The 19,350-nt window shown below is 42.4% G+C and overlaps 1 protein-coding gene across 1 annotated transcript in view; it reads right to left on the bottom strand.

Moving 5' to 3' along the window:
• Positions 1–552: 552 nt before the first annotated feature.
• LOC308288764 (alpha-protein kinase 3-like) overlaps positions 553–19,350 on the bottom strand; it is a gene marked incomplete at both ends in the record, with an annotated part of 32,116 nt that continues 13,318 nt past the window's right edge. The window contains 11 exons of the mRNA XM_080730234.1: positions 553–835; positions 2,140–2,188; positions 4,000–4,217; positions 4,908–4,996; positions 6,012–6,188; positions 6,695–6,792; positions 7,204–7,239; positions 8,247–8,374; positions 8,845–8,992; positions 10,199–10,621; positions 12,359–12,542. Of these exons, the coding sequence (XP_080586360.1) occupies positions 553–835; positions 2,140–2,188; positions 4,000–4,217; positions 4,908–4,996; positions 6,012–6,188; positions 6,695–6,792; positions 7,204–7,239; positions 8,247–8,374; positions 8,845–8,992; positions 10,199–10,621; positions 12,359–12,542 (1,833 nt within the window). The remainder of the gene's footprint in view (positions 836–2,139; positions 2,189–3,999; positions 4,218–4,907; positions 4,997–6,011; positions 6,189–6,694; positions 6,793–7,203; positions 7,240–8,246; positions 8,375–8,844; positions 8,993–10,198; positions 10,622–12,358; positions 12,543–19,350) is intronic.

The raw sequence follows: 19,350 nt of genomic DNA, 5'->3' as shown, positions 1-19,350 counted from the left end.
TAACGTTTAACTTTCTGCAATGTGGAGAGATGTCTTCAGTGGCTGTCACTTTAAGCAACGCATTAGGGAATCACGCCTGTCGAGGAATGGTGGTAGTCAATAATTTAAGTAAATTTTCTTCTATTATGACATTTGTCTGTCCTGGTATAGCCAGCTCTGTGGAGGGGTCACAAGCCTTCTCTGTTAGACTAGCTCCCAACTTCACACGGCCAGCCAAGACATGACAGATCCACATCTTTGAAAAAAAAAAAAAAAAAGCAAAACAACAACAACAACAACAAAAACAGTGACAATTCATCAAGATCGTGATCGACAGAGAAAATCGGTAACATTTCATCAAGATAGTGATACACTGAGAAAATCAGTGGCATTCGATGACAACAGACGCTTAAGCCTGGTTCATACCGAACAACTGCAAAATTATTCCTAACTTTCTTTGGATCAGCTAGCCAAAAAAATAATAATGGTTTGGACGTTGGTTGGACTTTTTAAAAGTATGACAATCCCCTTTATTTGGCATCAACACAAGACCCATAGGTGACTCAGCATGGCTTATTGCTTAGTGGCAGGCTTATCCTGATTCGATTCGGACTTCCTCGGAAGCCTGGGGCTGCCGGCGGCTTTTCTGCCAGGCTGGGGGCTGGAGGAGCCGGCAGCCAGCTTGCGTTGGAGTCCTGGGCTCCTGGAGGGGCCCTTGGCCCTGGCCGGGGTCTGCAGGGACTCCAGGGCCTTCAGGGAGCGCAGGCCCAGAAGACCACAGTAATAGTTGCACTGATGCTGGGAGGTGAACTGCTCAAAGACCCCGGGGTTTGCAGCCATGGACAGACCTTGATACCTGCAATGGTACACACAGTATTACTTAAAGCAGGGGTTCTTAACCTGAGTCCCCAAATTATTTTGGGGGGTCGCCTGATGATTAACTTAAAGTGCAACATTGTTTTCTCACTCAACAGTAAACAAACCAACATGAAGTTTAAGTGCATAGAGGGTTTCTGCACATTTCTAAAGTGCCAATTTAAGGACCTTTTTATTTCTCTAAAATGACAAATTAAACATTGGTGAAATTGGCGAATATTAGAGGCAGAAATTGTGAAGTATTGTGAGCTTGTAGATCTGCTATTTTTGAAATGTCGTGAAAATGTGTGAAAATCTTTGAATATAATTATGTACTTTGTTGAGCGAACATTTGTAACTCAAATTTTGCTTCTGGGGTGTCCCTGGAACTAAATATTTTAAGATGGGAAACAAAGGTTTTTCAAATAACTTTAGAAGTATTTAAAATATTCAAAGACTTGCACAAATGTTCACAATTTTTCAAAAATAGCAGATCTACAAGCTCGCAGTACGGCATTCAGTGCCACGCTATGAGCTTGTATTATCTGCTATTTTTCAATAGTTAAAGCACAAAATAAAGCGTAATAATGCGTTCCCACTCCCAGTTCCCCCTATGAAGAACATTCATGGGGGGCCCGTAGTGAACCCTTGTACCCAGGGCCCAGAATTTGGTGCGACACCCCTGGCTCCATGAATTCAAGGCATCATGTATTGTAATTGATAAAAAATAAGACATTTTGTGGGTGAACTACTCCTTTAACATTTAGTTTGAGTTTAGTTCATTTGTGCATGATTATAAACACACAGTAAAATGAAGAAAAAATAGAATAGTACATTAGAATGGTACGATAAAAAAAAACTAAAGAAACATGATGTGCCAGAGAGGCAAAAAACAACAACAAATGGGCTTGTAAGGTGGCCTTCCTAATCAGGGGCGTCATAAGGTGGGGCCTTGATTATTTTGTACTTTAGCTATTGAAAAATGGCAGATATACAAGCTCACAGCGCGGCACCGAGATCTTTTCAAAAATAGCAGATCTACAAGCTTGCAGCGCGGCACTTGCCAGCTGCTATTTTTCAATGGTTAAAGCACAAAATAATTGAAGTGAATCCTTGTACCCAGGGCCCAGAATTTGGTGTGACACCCCTGTTCCTAATGACAGTCCATTGAAGCCTACAATGGCACAGCTGGGTTTTTTGTTTGGCAATTAAACTATAACAATATAAATGTAAATTGCACGCTGTGTAGAGCCATTATCAATATTCTGTGTTGTGTTCACAGTTGCCAACAATAATATTACCCACCCTGGAGATTTGATTGAAATTGCAACATTTGTCGTTCTGGTGTCGACACCTGCAAGATAATCACACATAGCAATGTTAGCTTTCTGTTTTTGCCGATACAAACATTAGTCATGTTGCATTACAGAGACGTGCACCCATTTAGTCACACATTAAGCTTCTCCATAATTTCAACATTTGGCTTGCATTTTTCTCAGAATACCCTAATGTTCTTCTCAGGGTTCTCAAAGTGGGGTCTGGGGAACCCCAGGGGGTCCTTGAGGAGGCTCCAGGGGATCCCCAGCTAAATTAGTTAAAGCCACTATGAAACCTTTTTTAATTAATACATTTTAATGTTGTCCGATCTGTATGGTAGATTATGTTAGTATACAATACTAGTAAGACACCTGAGGGTGGAATGCGACCTCAGGGTGACAATTCTTGACTATCTGGCCAACCACAGCTTTTCTCTGACGATTCTAGTTGTTGTCATTCTGGGGAGAGTTTGTTCATGTTTTTGTGAGGGTATCAACCCTAGGAGACACGGGGAGAACATGCAAACTCCACACAGAAAGGCCCTATCGCCAACCCCACCTAGGGTGTGAGCGATAGGGCCTAAACATGGAGATGTGGAGAACACTATATATGGAGATAGTCCAGTCCATCATGTCATATGGGACTACCGTCATAGACAGTAGCCATTGTTAGGCCGGAGTCAATGGCTGTCTGTCTGACTGTCTGTACAGGAAGTGATGTCACATGACATACTTTTTATGCCCATATATGAGTCATTCTGTACCACATCTCCATGTTTAGGTCAAACAGGTTCGCTCCATTTCTCCATGTATAGGTCCAAATGCCCAACGTCGAGCTTGACAAGGAGGATACCGCACATTGTACCTCATCCACCCTTTCTTCTCTCTCCTTTTGGTATCTTTATCCTCCTCCTCCTTTTTTTCTTTTTTATTCTTCTCTTTTTTTCACAGCCGCCCCCATATTTACTTTAGAAAATATATATTAAATTCTAAGAACGTTTCGAGTACCAGTTTGATACAAGAGCGAATAAGCGCTACACTTCTGGAATCCTGTGCGTCGACTTAAAGTCGGATCCAGGCCTAATAACTTTATCTAGCCGCCCCGTTGCCACCTCCTTGTTACATTTTCTTTTCTGAGACACATTGTACCTCATCCACCCTTTCTTCTCTCTCCTTTTGGTATCTTTATCCTCCTCCTCCTTTTTTTTCTTTTTTATTCTTCTCTTTTTTTGTCTTTCTTAGTCTTGTGTATCCTTCTCTTTTGGCTACTGTCTATGACGGTAGTCCCATATGACATGATGGACTGGACTATCTCCATATATAGTGTTATCCACATTTCGTGACATTTCCTGACATCACACTGACATCACTCCCGTACAGAAGGAAGGTTACAGAAGGAAGGTTACGGAAGGAAGGAAGGAAGGAAGGAAGGAAGGAAGGAAGGAAGGAAGGAAGGAAGGAAGGTCACTCAAGCGACACGGTTTTTCAGAGTATATGCGACCTTCGGTCGCAATAACTTTTGGGGTGATTGTATTTTGTCTCCCTGTTCTTCTATTGAGACATTTAGATCGTGTCAAAGGTCATGTCTCACCCAGGTATAAGATCTGTCACAGATTCTGACCTGATGGTCAAGATTCAATTTACCTGGTACAGAACAAACGCTCTATCGCAATAATTACTACGGTAATATAAAGATATATCAAACTTCACACAACAACACATCACTTACACTGTCTTTAATTAGAGGAACTTTGATGCAGGCCTAAACCCATACCATTAGTTCAGAGAGTCCTTATGATGGGACCTAACTCCAGTACTCTGCACAGTTCACATTTCCTCCATACTGTACCTTCCAGGCGAGTAAACATCAGATTGCCGTTGGTCCACTGGTGGATCCAGTGCTGCAGGGTGCAGACCTTCTGCTCTGCCTCAGAGCCTGTCCTCATGACCAGCCTGCCTGTGGCGTCCAGCATGCAGTACTTCTGGTAGAGTCCGTCCAGGTCCGTCTCCACCGTGCCGTGGGGGACAGTGTTTGCTGGCCGGTACATCAGGTAGACCGGAATCACTCTGTGCAACAACCAAGGTGAGCTCAATTATTATTATTACGCCTGATTTGTACTTGGTTGCACACAGGGCGTCACAAGGGGGGGGGGGGGGGGATGGGGGGGGGGGGGGGGGGATGGGGTGGAGTGAGTCTGAGTTACTAGGGCCCAAGGTGGAGGGGCCTTAATTATTTTATACTTTAGCTATTGAAAAATAGCAGATATATAAGCTCGCAGCGCGGCACAGATATCTGCTATTTTTGAAAAGTTGTGAAAATGTGGGCAAATCTTTTAATATGTGTATTCTTTAAGCAAACATTTGTAACTAAAATTTTGCTTCTGGGGGGTCCCTGGAACTAAATATTTTGAGATGGGGGTCCGTGGCCAAATCCATATAATTTTGGGGTTCCTTCCCATGAAAAAGTTTGAGCAACACTGACATAGAAACATAGGTTTTTCAACCCCCCCCCCCCCTCAAAAAAATCACGCTGTGAGCTTGTATATCTGCAATTCTTCAATAGTTAAAGCACAAAATAATGTGTAATAATGCGTTCCCAGTCTAAATGCGTTAAACCCCCTTCCCCTATGAAGAACATTCATGGGGGGCCCCGCAGTGAATCCTTGTACCCAGGGCCCAGAATTTGATGCGACGCCCCTGGTTGCACATCATGTGTGTCACATAATAACCACATTCAGTTTAATCTATGATACTCACTCCAGTGTGGGACCAAAGTGTTCAATCACCCTGGCTTCAGCAGAGAAGATTTTGCAGTATTCACGAGCCATGTTCTGAATCCTGCATTCCTGGTTGTAGAAGATTGGAGGAAAGTCAAATGAGGGTATAAGGGGTGGCACAGTTGAGTTTAAAGTGTTAGTGTATAGAATAATAAAATATTCTTCTTCAGTCTTGGGAATGATGCAATCTGTAACTTATATATCCACTGCCGTGGATGGATTTGAACTCGGTTTTCCCACATGAGAAATGTTCACATTCACTTAAATAAATTGTGGAAGGCAGTTTTTAACTTTACAGGTCGTCACTGTTGGGCTGAAACCTTGAAATATGGAGATATACAAGGTTTTCTTGTTTTCAACAAGCTCAAAACATGTCCATTTTGAACATTCGTGTTTGGGTTTTATAAACATTGAAACAATGAAAAAGTATTAACAAGAAGTAGTGTAGTTATTATTTGACTAAATAATAACTACATTATTAGATGCGTTTATTGGAACACAGGTTCTTATTTACATTTCCAGAAAAGTAACAATTTTGGACATACAGGGTCTTCAACGTTTTCAGGCCAAGGACCCCTTAGTTGAGAGAGAGAGATGAAGCAGGGACCCCTACAACCTTTTCATAGATTCATTGTTTCATTGTTTGACAGCACAATCATCAGTGTATTTTAGATTCATGTCAATTTATGTTTTCAGATATTTAACCACTTGAACCATCAATACTTATAAAACTTGACCTTTCACTCTGTACATAGTCTGCTCTTTTTCCCCTCTACACCAAACCTCTTTGCTGAAAATAACTGATCTACAAGCTCACAACGCATCGCGCTGCGAGGCGTTGTGAGCTTGTAGATCTGCTATTTTTGGCGAAAGTTCTCAGAATATGGAAATGGAGGAAAAAAGGTTTCTATGACACAAAGATTTGGAGGACCCCCTATAGTAACTCTAAGGACCCCCTAGGGGTCCTGGACCCTCTGTTGAAGACGCTTGACATACAAGGTTTCCAGTCCACCCTACAGTGACTTGGCAGGTGAGCTGTGACAACAAACGCTGAACAGTTGAACAGATTTCTACAGTAACTTGCCTGTTGGACAACCTCCAGGTTGTTCTCTAGCAGCTGTCTCTCATCCTTCCCGCCGTACGTAATGCCGTTGCGCACTTTGATGATGCACGTGGTCCCGGACTCGAACACGGGCTCCAGACCGTAGATGATCTTTGCCCTCCAGGCTTTGCGAGAACAACCTTCACCAACGTGGGACTCCTGCATCACGATGAGGGTTACTATTAGTTAAAGGACCACCTCACCTCTGGGACAACCAGATCTTATTTTATTGTTGTTTGGGACACGATCAACACAATCCTGAGTTACTTTTTGTGTTCAATCTGTGTTTTTAGATATTTTAGTATTTCAGCATGCTACAACTGGTCATATGATGCTTTATTGCAATAAAGTGAATCAAATGAATTGAAAACTAAAAACTAAAACATTTTAGTTAATCAAATAAATTAAAAATAAATAAAAACAAGCCTATAAAAATGCTATAACTAACTAAATCAATATATAAGTGTTTACGAAAACCAACTAGAACTAACTAAAATCCCAAAGAAAATGTCCTACACTAAAACTAATAAAAACTAAACTAACCTAAGCCTTTTTAAACTACCAAACCAGCTTTGGAAACTAATTAGAACTAACTGAAATTGGAAACATGAAGTCAAAACGTAATAAAAATTGAAAACGAATGAATAATTCAAAACTCTAATAACCTGCATCATGATGCGGCCGAAGAATTTGTTCGCCCAAATGCCGGCGTCGGCCAGGCCCTTGTTCAACACTAGTGGGGTCATTTCAATCTCCTCCCCAACTGCACGGCACAAACAAGTGGAAAGTAAAGTACATTTACTCAAGTACTGTACAATTTTGAAGTCCTTTTACTTGCCTTCAGTATGTACATTCTTTTCACTTTTATATATTGTAGTTTTTTAATCCCAATCAACAAGCTCACAACGTGTCGCATTACGACGTGTTGAGTGCTTGAATAATTATCTGTTATTTTTAAAGGATTTTGAACAGTTTTTAAAACCTGAGTGTGAAATGGGATATTCTGCACAATGAATACTTTTGGTACTTTAAGTACTTTTCTACTTTTACTCAAGTTGTAAAATATGTTTACTTGTAACATGGTATTTCTACATTAGCCTACTACCATTGCAATTAAATGAATGTGATTGATTGATGTTATTACAGACATAAGAAACACAAACCATCACCTTACCTCCAAGCTCCTCCCGCAGGAACATTCCAGCCAAGACTGAAGCATAGGGAGGTAGAGAGAGACAACACAATGAGACATGGACAACAAACTGTTTGGATGTTTGTTAAGATTAATCAGGGGGCTTCAACATTTTTCAGGCCACAGTCCCCTTGGCTGAGAGAGAGATTTGAAATAGGGAACCCCACTAAATAGTGTAGACAATTATAATAAAACTTTGTTTTTGAGAGACCCTTCCGTGTAACCTAATAAGACACTTTCCAAGCACACCATAGCTGATTGTCTCATCAGTCTGTTGACTGTAATATATTCCACATGTTTGTCTTTCAAGTGACTATAGGGTTGTCCATGCTACAGCTTTGATGGATTTACAGATTAGTTTGACAGCACTATCACAACTAAATATTTGACAGTTTACACAATCTTTCCAATGATCAATGATATTTCCAATAACATGTTGAATCCATGTTAATGTGTATTTTCAGACTTTAAATAAATACCACGCAAGAATTTGACAGCCCCCTTGACCCCGAGTTAAAGACCCATTAGATCAGGGGTCTTCAACGTTTTCAGGCCAAGGACCCATTAGTTGAGAAAGAGATGAAGCAGGGACCCCCAACAACCTGTTCATAGATTCAATATAGTTTCATTGTTTGACAGCACAATCATCAGTGTATTTTGGATTCATGTCAATTTGTGTTTTCAGATATGTAACCACTTGAACCATCAATACTCAATAAACCTGACCTTTCACTCTGTACTTAGTCTGCTCTTTTACCCCTCTACACCAAAGCTCTTTGCCAAAAATAGCTGATCTACTGCGAGACGTTGTGAGCTTGTAGATCTGCTATTTTTGGCTAAAGTTAACGGAATATGGATATATGAATATGGATATATAATTGTATAATATAAAAAAAAGTAGAACAAAACCTATCAATCAAAGATTTGGAGGACCCCCTGTAGTAACTCTGAGGACCCCCTAGGGGTCCCGGACCCCCTGTTGAAGACCCCTGGATTAGATAATGTTTAAATAAGTGAGTACATACTGTCCACACTCAGTAAGAGGTCTGTGGAGTCTGTTCCATGTTGGTTTGTGATGGAGCACCCATAAACCCCACAGTCTCTGCTGGAGGCCTGGACAATGGCTAGATTGACTGGAGTCTCATCCCCGGCACTGAGAAATAAACAGAAGACGCCTATGATTATTCTAAATAATGTATTCTAATCACATAATATCACATAAAACATGCATTATATCTGTGGCATTTAACAAATGAAAACCTTTTAGGCTAAGAAGAGATACTTCACATCTATAACATCCTAAAATCCTTCCAGATGCCAGGAGAGACAAAATGACTTATTATTAGTAATGCAGACTCACAAGTTAGTCTCTGAACATTTCACTCAAACAGGGGTGTCGCACCAAATTCTGGGCCCTGGGTCCAAGGATTCACTGCTGGCACTCGGTGCCACGCTGTGAGCTTGTAGATCTGCTATTTTTCAATAGCTAAAGTATAAAATAATTAAGGCCCCTCCACCTTGGGCCTTAGTAAAGTATTTCTGGAATATCCATTTCTAAACAATGGAGCAACTAGTGAAGATATCTCACCACCAGTCACCACACTCCAGCTCACACCAGCGTACCTTCTTTCAAGCTGAGCGACCTCCACTTCATCCCTGAACCACCTGATCGTGGAGTCAGCGAGCACGTTGAAGAACTGGCACCACAGTTTCAAGTGTCCCGAGGCGTCCGAGAAGGGCTCTCCCCTAATCTTACGGATGACCTGAGGAGCTGCGAGAGGCAGGGGGAGAGAGAGGGGGGACACCCCAGTGGACGTAAAGATAATACTCTTTCTTACGTTTCATCCACATTCTAATCCCTGATTTATGCTCGGTGGCGCATCGGGCCCTGATCTACAAGTTGATCTATGAGCTCACAACGCATCGCACTGCAAGTTCTGCAACGTGTTGTGTGCTTGTAGATCTGCTATTTTTGCCGTGTGACACAAGTGTGAAACTAAGTATAAATCAGGCTTAAGCTATCAGCTTCCTTAATGTGCGATGCGTCCGTTAAGCCTGTCTACTTAATCAGCACCCCAGCATGGGTCGCTCTCACTGTAGCGCCAAAGCAAATGATCCCAGGCCGTGGGGGGGGGGGGGGGTTACTTCCCACTGAAGGTCAGCCAAAGAAAACTGCAGTGGATAATGACTCAATTTGTTCACTAAGACCGCTTCCTCAAACCATGCGGCTGCTTCAGATTCCAGCTGTACCGTCTAGCAAAGAGTCAAGCAACAATGCTTCAACAAAAAGAGCTGTTTTCAACTGCAGATTTTCAAAGAATAAATACAATGTATTCAAATTGCACTTACAGGTCAATATGAGGCACATAAAATACAATCATATGAAAGTTTTCCACTGTTAAACCCACGAAGAACTGGGCTAGCCTAGAAGACCAGACATATCCTCCTACTCATACTGTACATCAGGTGATATCCACAGCATCACAGAACCAATACACAGACTTTAGGGAGGTCCTTCATATTGGGATGGTAGGCCTATCAGGTTTGGTTTTCCAAACAGAGGAGGTGAGTTGGTGATCCTGATTTCAGACTAAGGGCTGTCTTATGCCTTAACTTCTAGGCCTGTCAATGCTGTCTCCAACCACCAAACGTTTCGTCAGAGTTTCGACTTTCCGACATGCAACTTTCCGAACTCTAATTCGGGGTAATGCTTTTCAGAAGATGCAATTGACGTCATTTCGTAGTTGAACCGGACCTTTCGTAGTTGTCCATACTGTCGGAGACAGTATGGACAGGCCTTTAAGTTAAGCTGGTACTTAAATTTATATAGGGACTTTCAAGAGACCCAAGTACATTGAGATAGAAAGACAGACAGACAGACAGACAGACAGACAGACAGACAGACAGACAGACAGACAGACAGACAGACAGACAGACAGACAGACAGAGTGTTGTTGTTTGTTTGTTTGTATTTTACCTTTGAATGGGTCTTGTTTGTCCTTCCCTGCTGGTTTCTGGTCTGTCTGGACAGTGGGTGTCTGCTGAATGGATTCTTGGCTTGGTTGTGGTTCTGGAACATCTACGGCCAGTTTCCTCCGGCTCAGCAGAGGAGAACGCCTCTCCGTGGGAGGTGTTCGCTGGCCGCCGGGCTGCAGTAGTAGAGGTGACCTTCGTGACAGACTCGGGGACACAGGGATGTTCTCCGGGCCGGGGCAAAGCTTGTTGCTCTTGGTGGACGCCTCATCCTTCTGAGGCTGGCTGTCTGAGGGAGACACAGTCTCACTGTCCTCCATTTGCAGTTTAGGGGTGAAGATTTTGCGTCGGGCGCCCAAGGCCAATTCTTTTGGGGTTGCAGAGGGGATGGGGGGCGTACCATTTCCCTTCCTCAACAGTGGGTTATCTTCAGTATCGGGAGTTAAAGAGGCAACCTCTGAAGATTCTTCTGCCGCTGATACATAACTGTCTTGTTGGATAAGTCGAACGTTCGCCCCTTGCAATTCAGCTTTATTTACACTTTCTGTTGCCAACAGCTGTATAGTTTGTAAGCCACTAATGTTTGGCATGTGTTCTTTATGCTGGCCTAAAAGCGTGTTGTGGGTTTCACTGATGACTTGCGTCTCTGGGTTTACGTTTTGAGAAAAGACTACATCTTTACTGTGAAATAGTTTCTGGCCAACACTGCTGTTATGTACAGAATCCATTTCTGTAACTACATCTGCCAGTGGTTTCCTGTGTTCTGGAGTCATACACACAGGCAAGTTTGATCGCGGTGAAATGTTTATTTCAGCGTCTGAAAGGAGAGATAACAAAGCAGTCTTTGAAAGGTCCTCAGCCACAGAGCGAGATATATCCTGCTTAATATGTGGAAAAATAAGCACTTGTGTGTCAGTGCCAAGACCACTTTTTGTGGTGCTCGTCGAATGGCTATCATTGATAACGTCTGTGTTTGGGGCAGCATTTTGATCTTGAAGTTCTGTGTCTTTACTATGACAGTGTGTCTCTGTATCGTGCTCCAGAACACAAATCACTCTCGGTGAGTGCACAGAACTCATCTCTATTTCTGCGTTCACCGGCGGTGTTCTGTGTTCTGAGACGATGCTCACTGATGGACTTGAAGTTAGGGAAACTTTATCCGCCGTGTGCTGCTTTGGAGCCGAGCGAGAGACTTTTATTTTGACATTTTCAGTTCCTAAAAGGCAAATGTCAGTATTATCTTTCAGGGGAATGAGTGCAGATTCTACAGTGTCCATGACGTTGTCGCCTTCCTTTGCTGTGCTGCCAGGAAGCATTATTGCGTTTTTTGTGCTGTCAGCATCTGTGACAGCGATAGGAGGGATCACAGGATCTGTGATTGGAGACGGGGCATTTGGGGATTGTATCGGCTCACGTTCTGCTTTAACTATTCTACGATGAGCCTGTAAATGTTCAGATTTGATGTTTGAAGCAGGACTAGAATCAACGCTCATCTTTTCTGCCTCCAGTCTACATTCTCTGTGGCCGCTTGTTAGTTCCTGCCTCCTTGCTGTGACCGTTTGGACTTGGGGTGTAGTGGGACATCGTTCACCTTCAGCAGAAGGTGGTGACATTGTTGACACAGAGGAGCCGAGAGCTTTCATTTGCGCTCTCAACATTTCGGCTACGGATATGACTTGGGAAACGGATGTTTTGGGGATTTCCTTGAATTCATCCTGCTGCTCCAACAAGTTTGTCTTTTGGATGCTTGGTTTCTCTGGGTTCAGATGTGGGGATTTGGGGACCTCCTCTGTCCTTTTTAACACAAGCTCATTCTTATCCATTTCCTTATTAGACACATCCACCATGGTAATATCACTGGCTTCCTTTCCCATTTCACCTATTGTGCTTTCTGTTTTAGCGTGCTCACTTGCATTTAGTGGTAAGTCAGTTTCCATCTCAGCTACATTCCCAGCGGGACCCAAAGTGTCTCCATGTACTTCTAACGTTAACTTATTACCCTCTAGTTTCTCGTCAACTTGTATTTCTGTCTGTTCTACGGCTTTTATAGCTTTCTTAACTTGACACTGCGGGACAGTGGGTGAAATGTTATACCCCGGGGTCTTCTCGCCCTCAGCGGGGCTTTCGAGGGGTGACTTTTGTATCTCTGTAAAAGGGAGTGCACTTGATCCGCTGGAATGAGCCCATGTTCCCTGTGACATTGCGTCAGAGGGTGCGAGGACTGGATGGTGCTTGGCAGGGGTCTGGTTGTCATCGGGCTCTCGCTGAGGCCGCACAGCGGGCTCTCGCCGGGCGGGTTGCGGTTCGTTGTTGACAGGTGCATCATTCCTGCTCGTCTGTGTATGGGCCTGTGGTGGATTAGATTCACATTGTTTTCTCTTACTGAGGTAAAAGTAGCAATACCACAATGTAGAAATACTACACTGTGTTACAAGGAAAAGTGATTTACCAACAATCACCAGGTAAATGTACAACAACATACACACACACACACCTCAAAAACCAATAAGGGATCAGAATAATACTTATTGTACCAAGGAAGAGTATTATAATTTTTTAATTATATAGCAAACCTCTTTCGAAAATAGCTGATCTACAACCTCACAACGCATAGCGACACATTGTAAGCTTGTAGATCTGACATTTTTGAATTGACAAAATATAAAATGGGGCTTAATTGGTTAATGCACGTTTTGTAATAACAATGTATCCATAAAGTAACTTGAAATAATTAATGTAGTTGAGTAAAAAGAGTCTTGAATCTTGCCTCTGAGATGTAGTGGAGTAGAAGTATAAAGTACTAGAAAATAGACATGCTCAAGTAGGCTAAAAGGTGATGAAAGCACCTCAAAATTGCAATGAAATGCAGTACTTGAGTATATGTACTTCATTACATTCCACCACTGTGTATAATAAGCCTGCATAACCTTGAGGCACAGATAAGCAGCGGGTGGGTTTCCATGCTGTAAATACCTATTCTCTTATATGCCAGGCATTGGATAAACACATGTAATACTGACGGGGAGCACATCGTTAGCAGCATCACACGTACACAACAGAATAGAAACACATTAAAAGGAAACCCGCCCTGTAAGCCATGGATTATTTTATGAGCATGGATATTTCAATCAGTGATATGTCAAAATGAACAGCTTTATATCAAAGCCATGGTGCGTGCAGTGAGGGAGGGACGCTGACTTTATGGACTGCATTTATGAGTAACCAGGGCCCAAGGTGGAGGGGCCCTAATTATTTTATACTTTAGCTATTGAAAAATCGCAGATATACAAGCTCTATAGCTTGTAGATCTGCTATTTTTGAAAAGTCATGAAAATGTGTGCCAATCTTTGAATATACCGGTATGTATTTTTTAAGCAAACATTTGTAACTCAAATTTTGCTTCTGGGGGGTCCCTGGGTCACTAATTATTTTGAGATGGGGGTCCGTGGCCAAATACATATCATTTTGGGGGTCCTTCACATGAAAAAGTTTGAGCACGACTGACATAAGCCCCTTTTCCACTGCAAGGTGGAACCAGAACTTTCAGGAATCTGAACCTATTTTTTTGGTTCTGGTTTTGTTTCCATTGCACACGGCCCAGTTTCAGACGGGGTTCCTGGAACCTTTTTTAGGTCCTGCTCCTGAGGTAGAACTAAACTTGAGTTCTGGGAACCTATGGGCGGGGCCAGCAGTGTTGCTGCCTTTTTTTGGGACCAAGTCTGGTTATATGGAAACGTAAGCAGAACTTGGTCCCAGAACTTCACAGGTTCTTGAAAGTTTTTGGTTCTGTAAAGTTCTGGTTCTAGTTCTGGGTTGGCCCTACAGTGGAAATGGGGCTATAGAAACTTATAAAAAATCCAAAGACTTGCACACATTTTCAAGATTTTTCAAAAATAGCAGATCTACAAGCTTGCAGCGCAGCACTCGGTGCCGCGCTGTATATCTGCTATTTTTCAATATAAAGTACCCAGGACCCAGAATTTGTTGTGACACCCATTTTCAACCACATCTTCAAGACAAATTGGTCCTCATATGAGGACATCATTTCCTGTCTACTCACTTGGTGTCTAGAGGAGGGCTGTGGACAGTACAGAAACCTGCCAGTGAGATCATCGGTTCTCTTACTGAAAAGTTATACTGAAATACTAAAGCAATTTTTCTTGCATTAATAAAAAAGAAAAGAAAAAAGAACTAGTAGACAGAAATGGAGCCTTATGGTCAATTTATAATGAGTATTAGTGAGCCAAATTATATGAAGATAAGTTGTGGTGAACTAGAGTTGAGCCAGAAAGCAAAGCTCTCTGTCTACCAAGCAATCTTTGTTCCTACTCTCACCTATGGTCATGAAGTGTGGGTCATGACTCATGACTGAAAGTATACAGTCGTGGGCACAATCGGCCGAAATGAGTTTTCTCAGACGGGTGGCTGGCATCTCCTTTAGAGATAGGGTGAGAAGTTCAGTCACCCGAGAGAGACTTGGAGTAGAACCGCTGCTCCTACACTTTGAAAGGAGTGAGCTTAAGTGTGGTTCGGGCATCTAGTACGGATGCCTCCCGAGTGCCTACCTAAGGTCCCAGACCAAAGACCAGATGGAGGCATTATATCTCCAAACTGGCCTGGGAACGCCTCTGTATACTCCCAGAGGGAATGGAGGAAGTTGCTCAGGATAAGGAAATCTGGAAGTCTCAGTTGGAACTGTTAACCCTGCGACCCGATTCCGGATAAGCGGTTGAAGATGGATGGATGGAGGAAGTTATATTTAGGGTTGTGTGTGATATTGGCCCATGTGATGCAGCTGTATCATACTGTATCAACTGCGCCAGTTCCATTATATCACAAATTGAAATTGAAGTCATATTTTGGGAACAAGGTATGCTTTCCTCTTTTTTTTCTCTTCTTTTATTTACAGTATAATGATATTTTTGAGTGACACGCAGCAATGGCTTTCGGGATCGGGATTCAAACATTAGAGCCAACAATGGTATGTAGCGGCCCTACATGCAAGGGCGTCACAAGGGGTAGGAAAGTGGGACTGAGTTACTAGGGCCCAAGGTGGTGGAGGGGCCTTAATTATTTTATACTTTAGCTATTGAAAAATAGCAGATATACAAGCTCACAGCGCGGCACCGAGTGCCGCGCTGCGAGCTTGTAGATCTGCTATTTTTGAAAAGTTGTGAAAATGTGTGCAAATCTTTGAATGTATGTGTATTTTTTGAGCGAACATTTGTAACTCAAATTTTGCTTCTGGGGGGTCCCTGGAACTCAATATTTTGAGATGGGGTTCCGTGGCCAAATGCATACCATTTTGGGGGTCCTTCACATGAAAAGGTTTTGAGCTCCACTGACATAGAAACATATGTTTTTCAAAAAAACTCAGAAGGATTTGAAATATTCAAAGACTTTCATGATTTTTCAAAAATAGCAGATCTACAAGCTCGCAGCGCGGCACTCGGTGCCGCGCTGTGAGCTTGTATATCTGCTATTTTTCAATAGTTAAAGCACAGGGGCCCCGCAGTGAATCCTTGTACCCAGGGCCCAGACTTTGGTGCGACGCCCCTGCCTACATGCTTTCCTTTTAAAGACAAAGCCTGTCCTTGTTTTCATGGAGCATCGAGATTCAATACTAACCTTGCTCATGTTGCGATGCAACAGATTTTGAGCTTGTAGTTGTGCTATTTTCTCTGTACTTCGTAGGGCTTAAATCTTTGATGAAGAATTTAGAGGTAGACTATTTCCCCCAGCTTTGCATTTATGATCATGATTAGATTTGGCCTACATGTCATCATGGTCATATACTCTCCACCTTGTTGTCTGTCTGACCACCGGCCCATCATGTCAGTCACATTCTCATGTCCAACTCATAAATCTTTCCTGCCTGTACACTACATTTCTTTCCCTAAACCCTTTCACTGCCAGGCAGCTATCTGATGCCTAGTGTATGTCAGTGGTTCTAAAACCTTTTCATGTCAAGAAGATTATGTATTTGGCTGTGGACCCCTATCTCAATATTTTGTGCCAGAGACCTCCAAAAGCAAAGATTTTAGTTAAATATGTTTGACCAAGAAGAGACAACAAACGCAAAGGGAGAAGTAGCTGATCAGAGCGCTTTGCTTGGCCCAGTGGATGCGAAATTTTTATTTAAAAAACTCACTCGTTGATTCCCTCGTACAACAACATGTGTTTTACTTGAAAAAAAATGCTTCTCAGGTCAAATATCAATGTGCCATTAAAATGCGATAAATTGCGATTAATTAATCACAGAGCCTGTAATTAATTAGATTACATGTTTTAATCGCATCCCAGCCCTAATATATACTAGTAAGATGCCTGAGGGCGACGAGGTCACGCCAATTCTTGGCCATCTGGCCAGTGATGTATATCGGACCAGTTACCTATATATGGAGATCCATGTACTGTATATAGTACATCCCTTTTATCCTCACACATGGAGATCCCTGTCTGAACCAGCCGCACAGATACGGGCTGTCTTCCTCCATATATGGGCATTCCTATTGATGACATCAGGGATCTCCATACCGGTATATGGGATTGGGCACATTAGGGATTCTGTTAGAGTGGTTCCCATGACATCACAACATACAATATATTTTATGCCCATACATGGAGATCCCTATCTGAACCAGCCACAAAGATATGGGCCATGTCTTGGCCATCTAGCCAGTGATATTATATCAATGACATCAGGGATCTTCAAATGGGCATAAAAGGGATTCTGGGGAATAACCATATATGGACTTTTACATAGGCGGCACCGAGTGACGCGCTGCGAGCTTGTAGATCTGCTATTTTTGAAAAGCTGTGAAAACGTGTGCAAATCTTTGAATATATGTATTTTTTAAGCAAACATTTGTAACTCAAATGTTGCTTCTGGGGGGTCCCTGGAACTAAATATTTTGAGATGGGGGTCCGTGGCCAAATACATATAATTTTTGGGGTCCTTCACATGAAACAGTTTGAGCACCACTGACATAGAAACATAGGTTTTTCAAAAAACCTTAGAAGGATTTGAAATATTCAAAGACTGTGAGCTTTATCTGCTATTTTTCAATAGTTAAAGTACCCAGGGTACCCTGTCCGTGTCACGACCATCTGGCATGTGACAGTCTGCCATCACATCCATCCACACTAGATAAGCCATGACATAGATGGAAGGTCATTCTCTTTGGCCATACTGTAGCACAGTGCATCCAAGGTGCTCAAAGATGACTAGTAGAAAAAGTCATTTTGCACACCTACTGAAATGGACAGCTGTGTTGGGTCCCGCACACCGTCTTCACTTACAACAAAAAATGTTTAATGCATATACAACATTTCTGGCACTCGGACCTTCAATGCCCAAAGTATTTGTGTTGTGAAGAGAAGACATTGTGCGGGACTCCCGTTTTTTGCTCTTCTTATACAGGAGATGACTAAATGTAAAAATCAAATGAGGCTTTATAAAAAATAACTAACTCAAACTTTATTGTGTGTTTACAAATCTAACACAAATTACAAAGAAAATGTTGTTTATTTCATACAGGCCTTGTATTTTGATCGTAAATATAGCCTCCATTTGTTTACCTGTGTAATTTTTTTTACATTTATTTCACAATACAAAAAAGCGAATGAAAGATGATTCTATAATAGCCTTGTATGCGCAGTGTAGTTATTAAATCACTTGCAGTCATTGTCATTCTGAAAATACAATCAACTGAATATTATGTCTTACACAGCTCATTTTGATCACAGCCTGATTTATACATTGTGAAATGACAGTGTCGTGCGCCGGAAATAACCAATAGCCAATCTACAAGCTCACAATGCGTTGCAATGCGATGCATTGTGAGCTTGTAGATTGTCTCTTTTTTGTCATGTGACACCGTCGTACGACGTACAGTAGTACAAACAAGGTTTACGTCTCTGGAATGGTCCATGGGTGCTGTGTGGGCATATTCACAAGGATAGTGGGCTATTTAAAGTCTTCCGTGTCTAGAATGGAATGTAAATAATTTTAAGAGGTGCTCCAGTCATACAGGGCCCTGCCCCAGGCCTTTATTCCTTCAATATTATCCAGCCTAGGGTGACGATGATCGCATTAAGCAGTTCAAAATTAAAGTTCATAATCATCAAGCAACTGTGAGTTTGTGTGCTTGTCCAGGTATTCATCTTTCAGTATAGTAACTGTGTCTTTATAGGTCTCCTAGAGAAATCGATCAGACAACTGCAATTCAGAGCGCCGCTGTTCCAGTCTTACTGATAACCAGGGGCGTCACACCAAATTCTGGGCCCTGGGTACAAGGATTCACTGCGGGCCCCCCATGAATATTAACTATTGAAAAATAGCAGATATACAAGCTCGCAGCGCGGCACTTTTAAATCGTGAAAATGTGTGCAAGAAACCTATGTCAAGGACCCCCAAGAAGATATGTATTTGGCCACGGACCCCGATCTCAAAATATTTCGTTCCAGGGACCCCCAGAAGCAAAATCTGAGTTAGAAATGTTCGCTTAAAAAATACATATATTCAAAGATTTTCACATTTTCACAACTTTTCAAAAATAGCAGATCTACAAGCTCGCAGCGCGGCACTCGGTGCCACGCTGTGAGCTTGTATATCTGCTATTTTTCAATAGATAAAGTTATTAGGGCCCCTCCACCTTGGGCCCCAGTAACTCAGTCCCACTTTCCTACCCCTTGTGACGCCCCTGCTGATAACCAAGAAAGTGGAGCATGTCTCTCCAGTTCTTAGATCTTTACACCGGCTCCCCGTATGTCAAAGAATTAGCATTCTTGATGAATCAGTCATATTGGCATTACGTTATGTACAGTATGTATTGTTGCGACCGTTAGGTCGCAGTTACTATGAAAACCTCCACTGGCTGTCTGTCCCTCCCTCCGTCAGTCAGTCAGTCCCTCTGTCTGTCCGTCACGTCACACTTTTGGCCCTACTCTTATCTCCAGCACCGTTGCCCCTATCCATGCCAAACTTTGCACACACACTCCTTGGCTGGCAAACCACAACCTCCGCCCCTGATTTCTCACATGCCCCTCTTCTAGCGCCACCATGAGTTTGCTTTTTGCAGACAACATTAATGGACACTGCTCCTACAGATGTTGCCTAAAAATCAGGCACAGCGGGACACAGTATCTCGCAAC

Source organism: Nannobrachium achirus, assembly GCF_963921795.1.
Source record: "Nannobrachium achirus genome assembly, chromosome: 7".
NCBI classification, from domain to species: Eukaryota; Metazoa; Chordata; class Actinopteri; order Myctophiformes; family Myctophidae; genus Nannobrachium; species Nannobrachium achirus.
The sequence above is the reverse complement of the archived record's forward strand: the minus strand, read 5'-3'. Positions and strand labels throughout refer to the sequence as shown.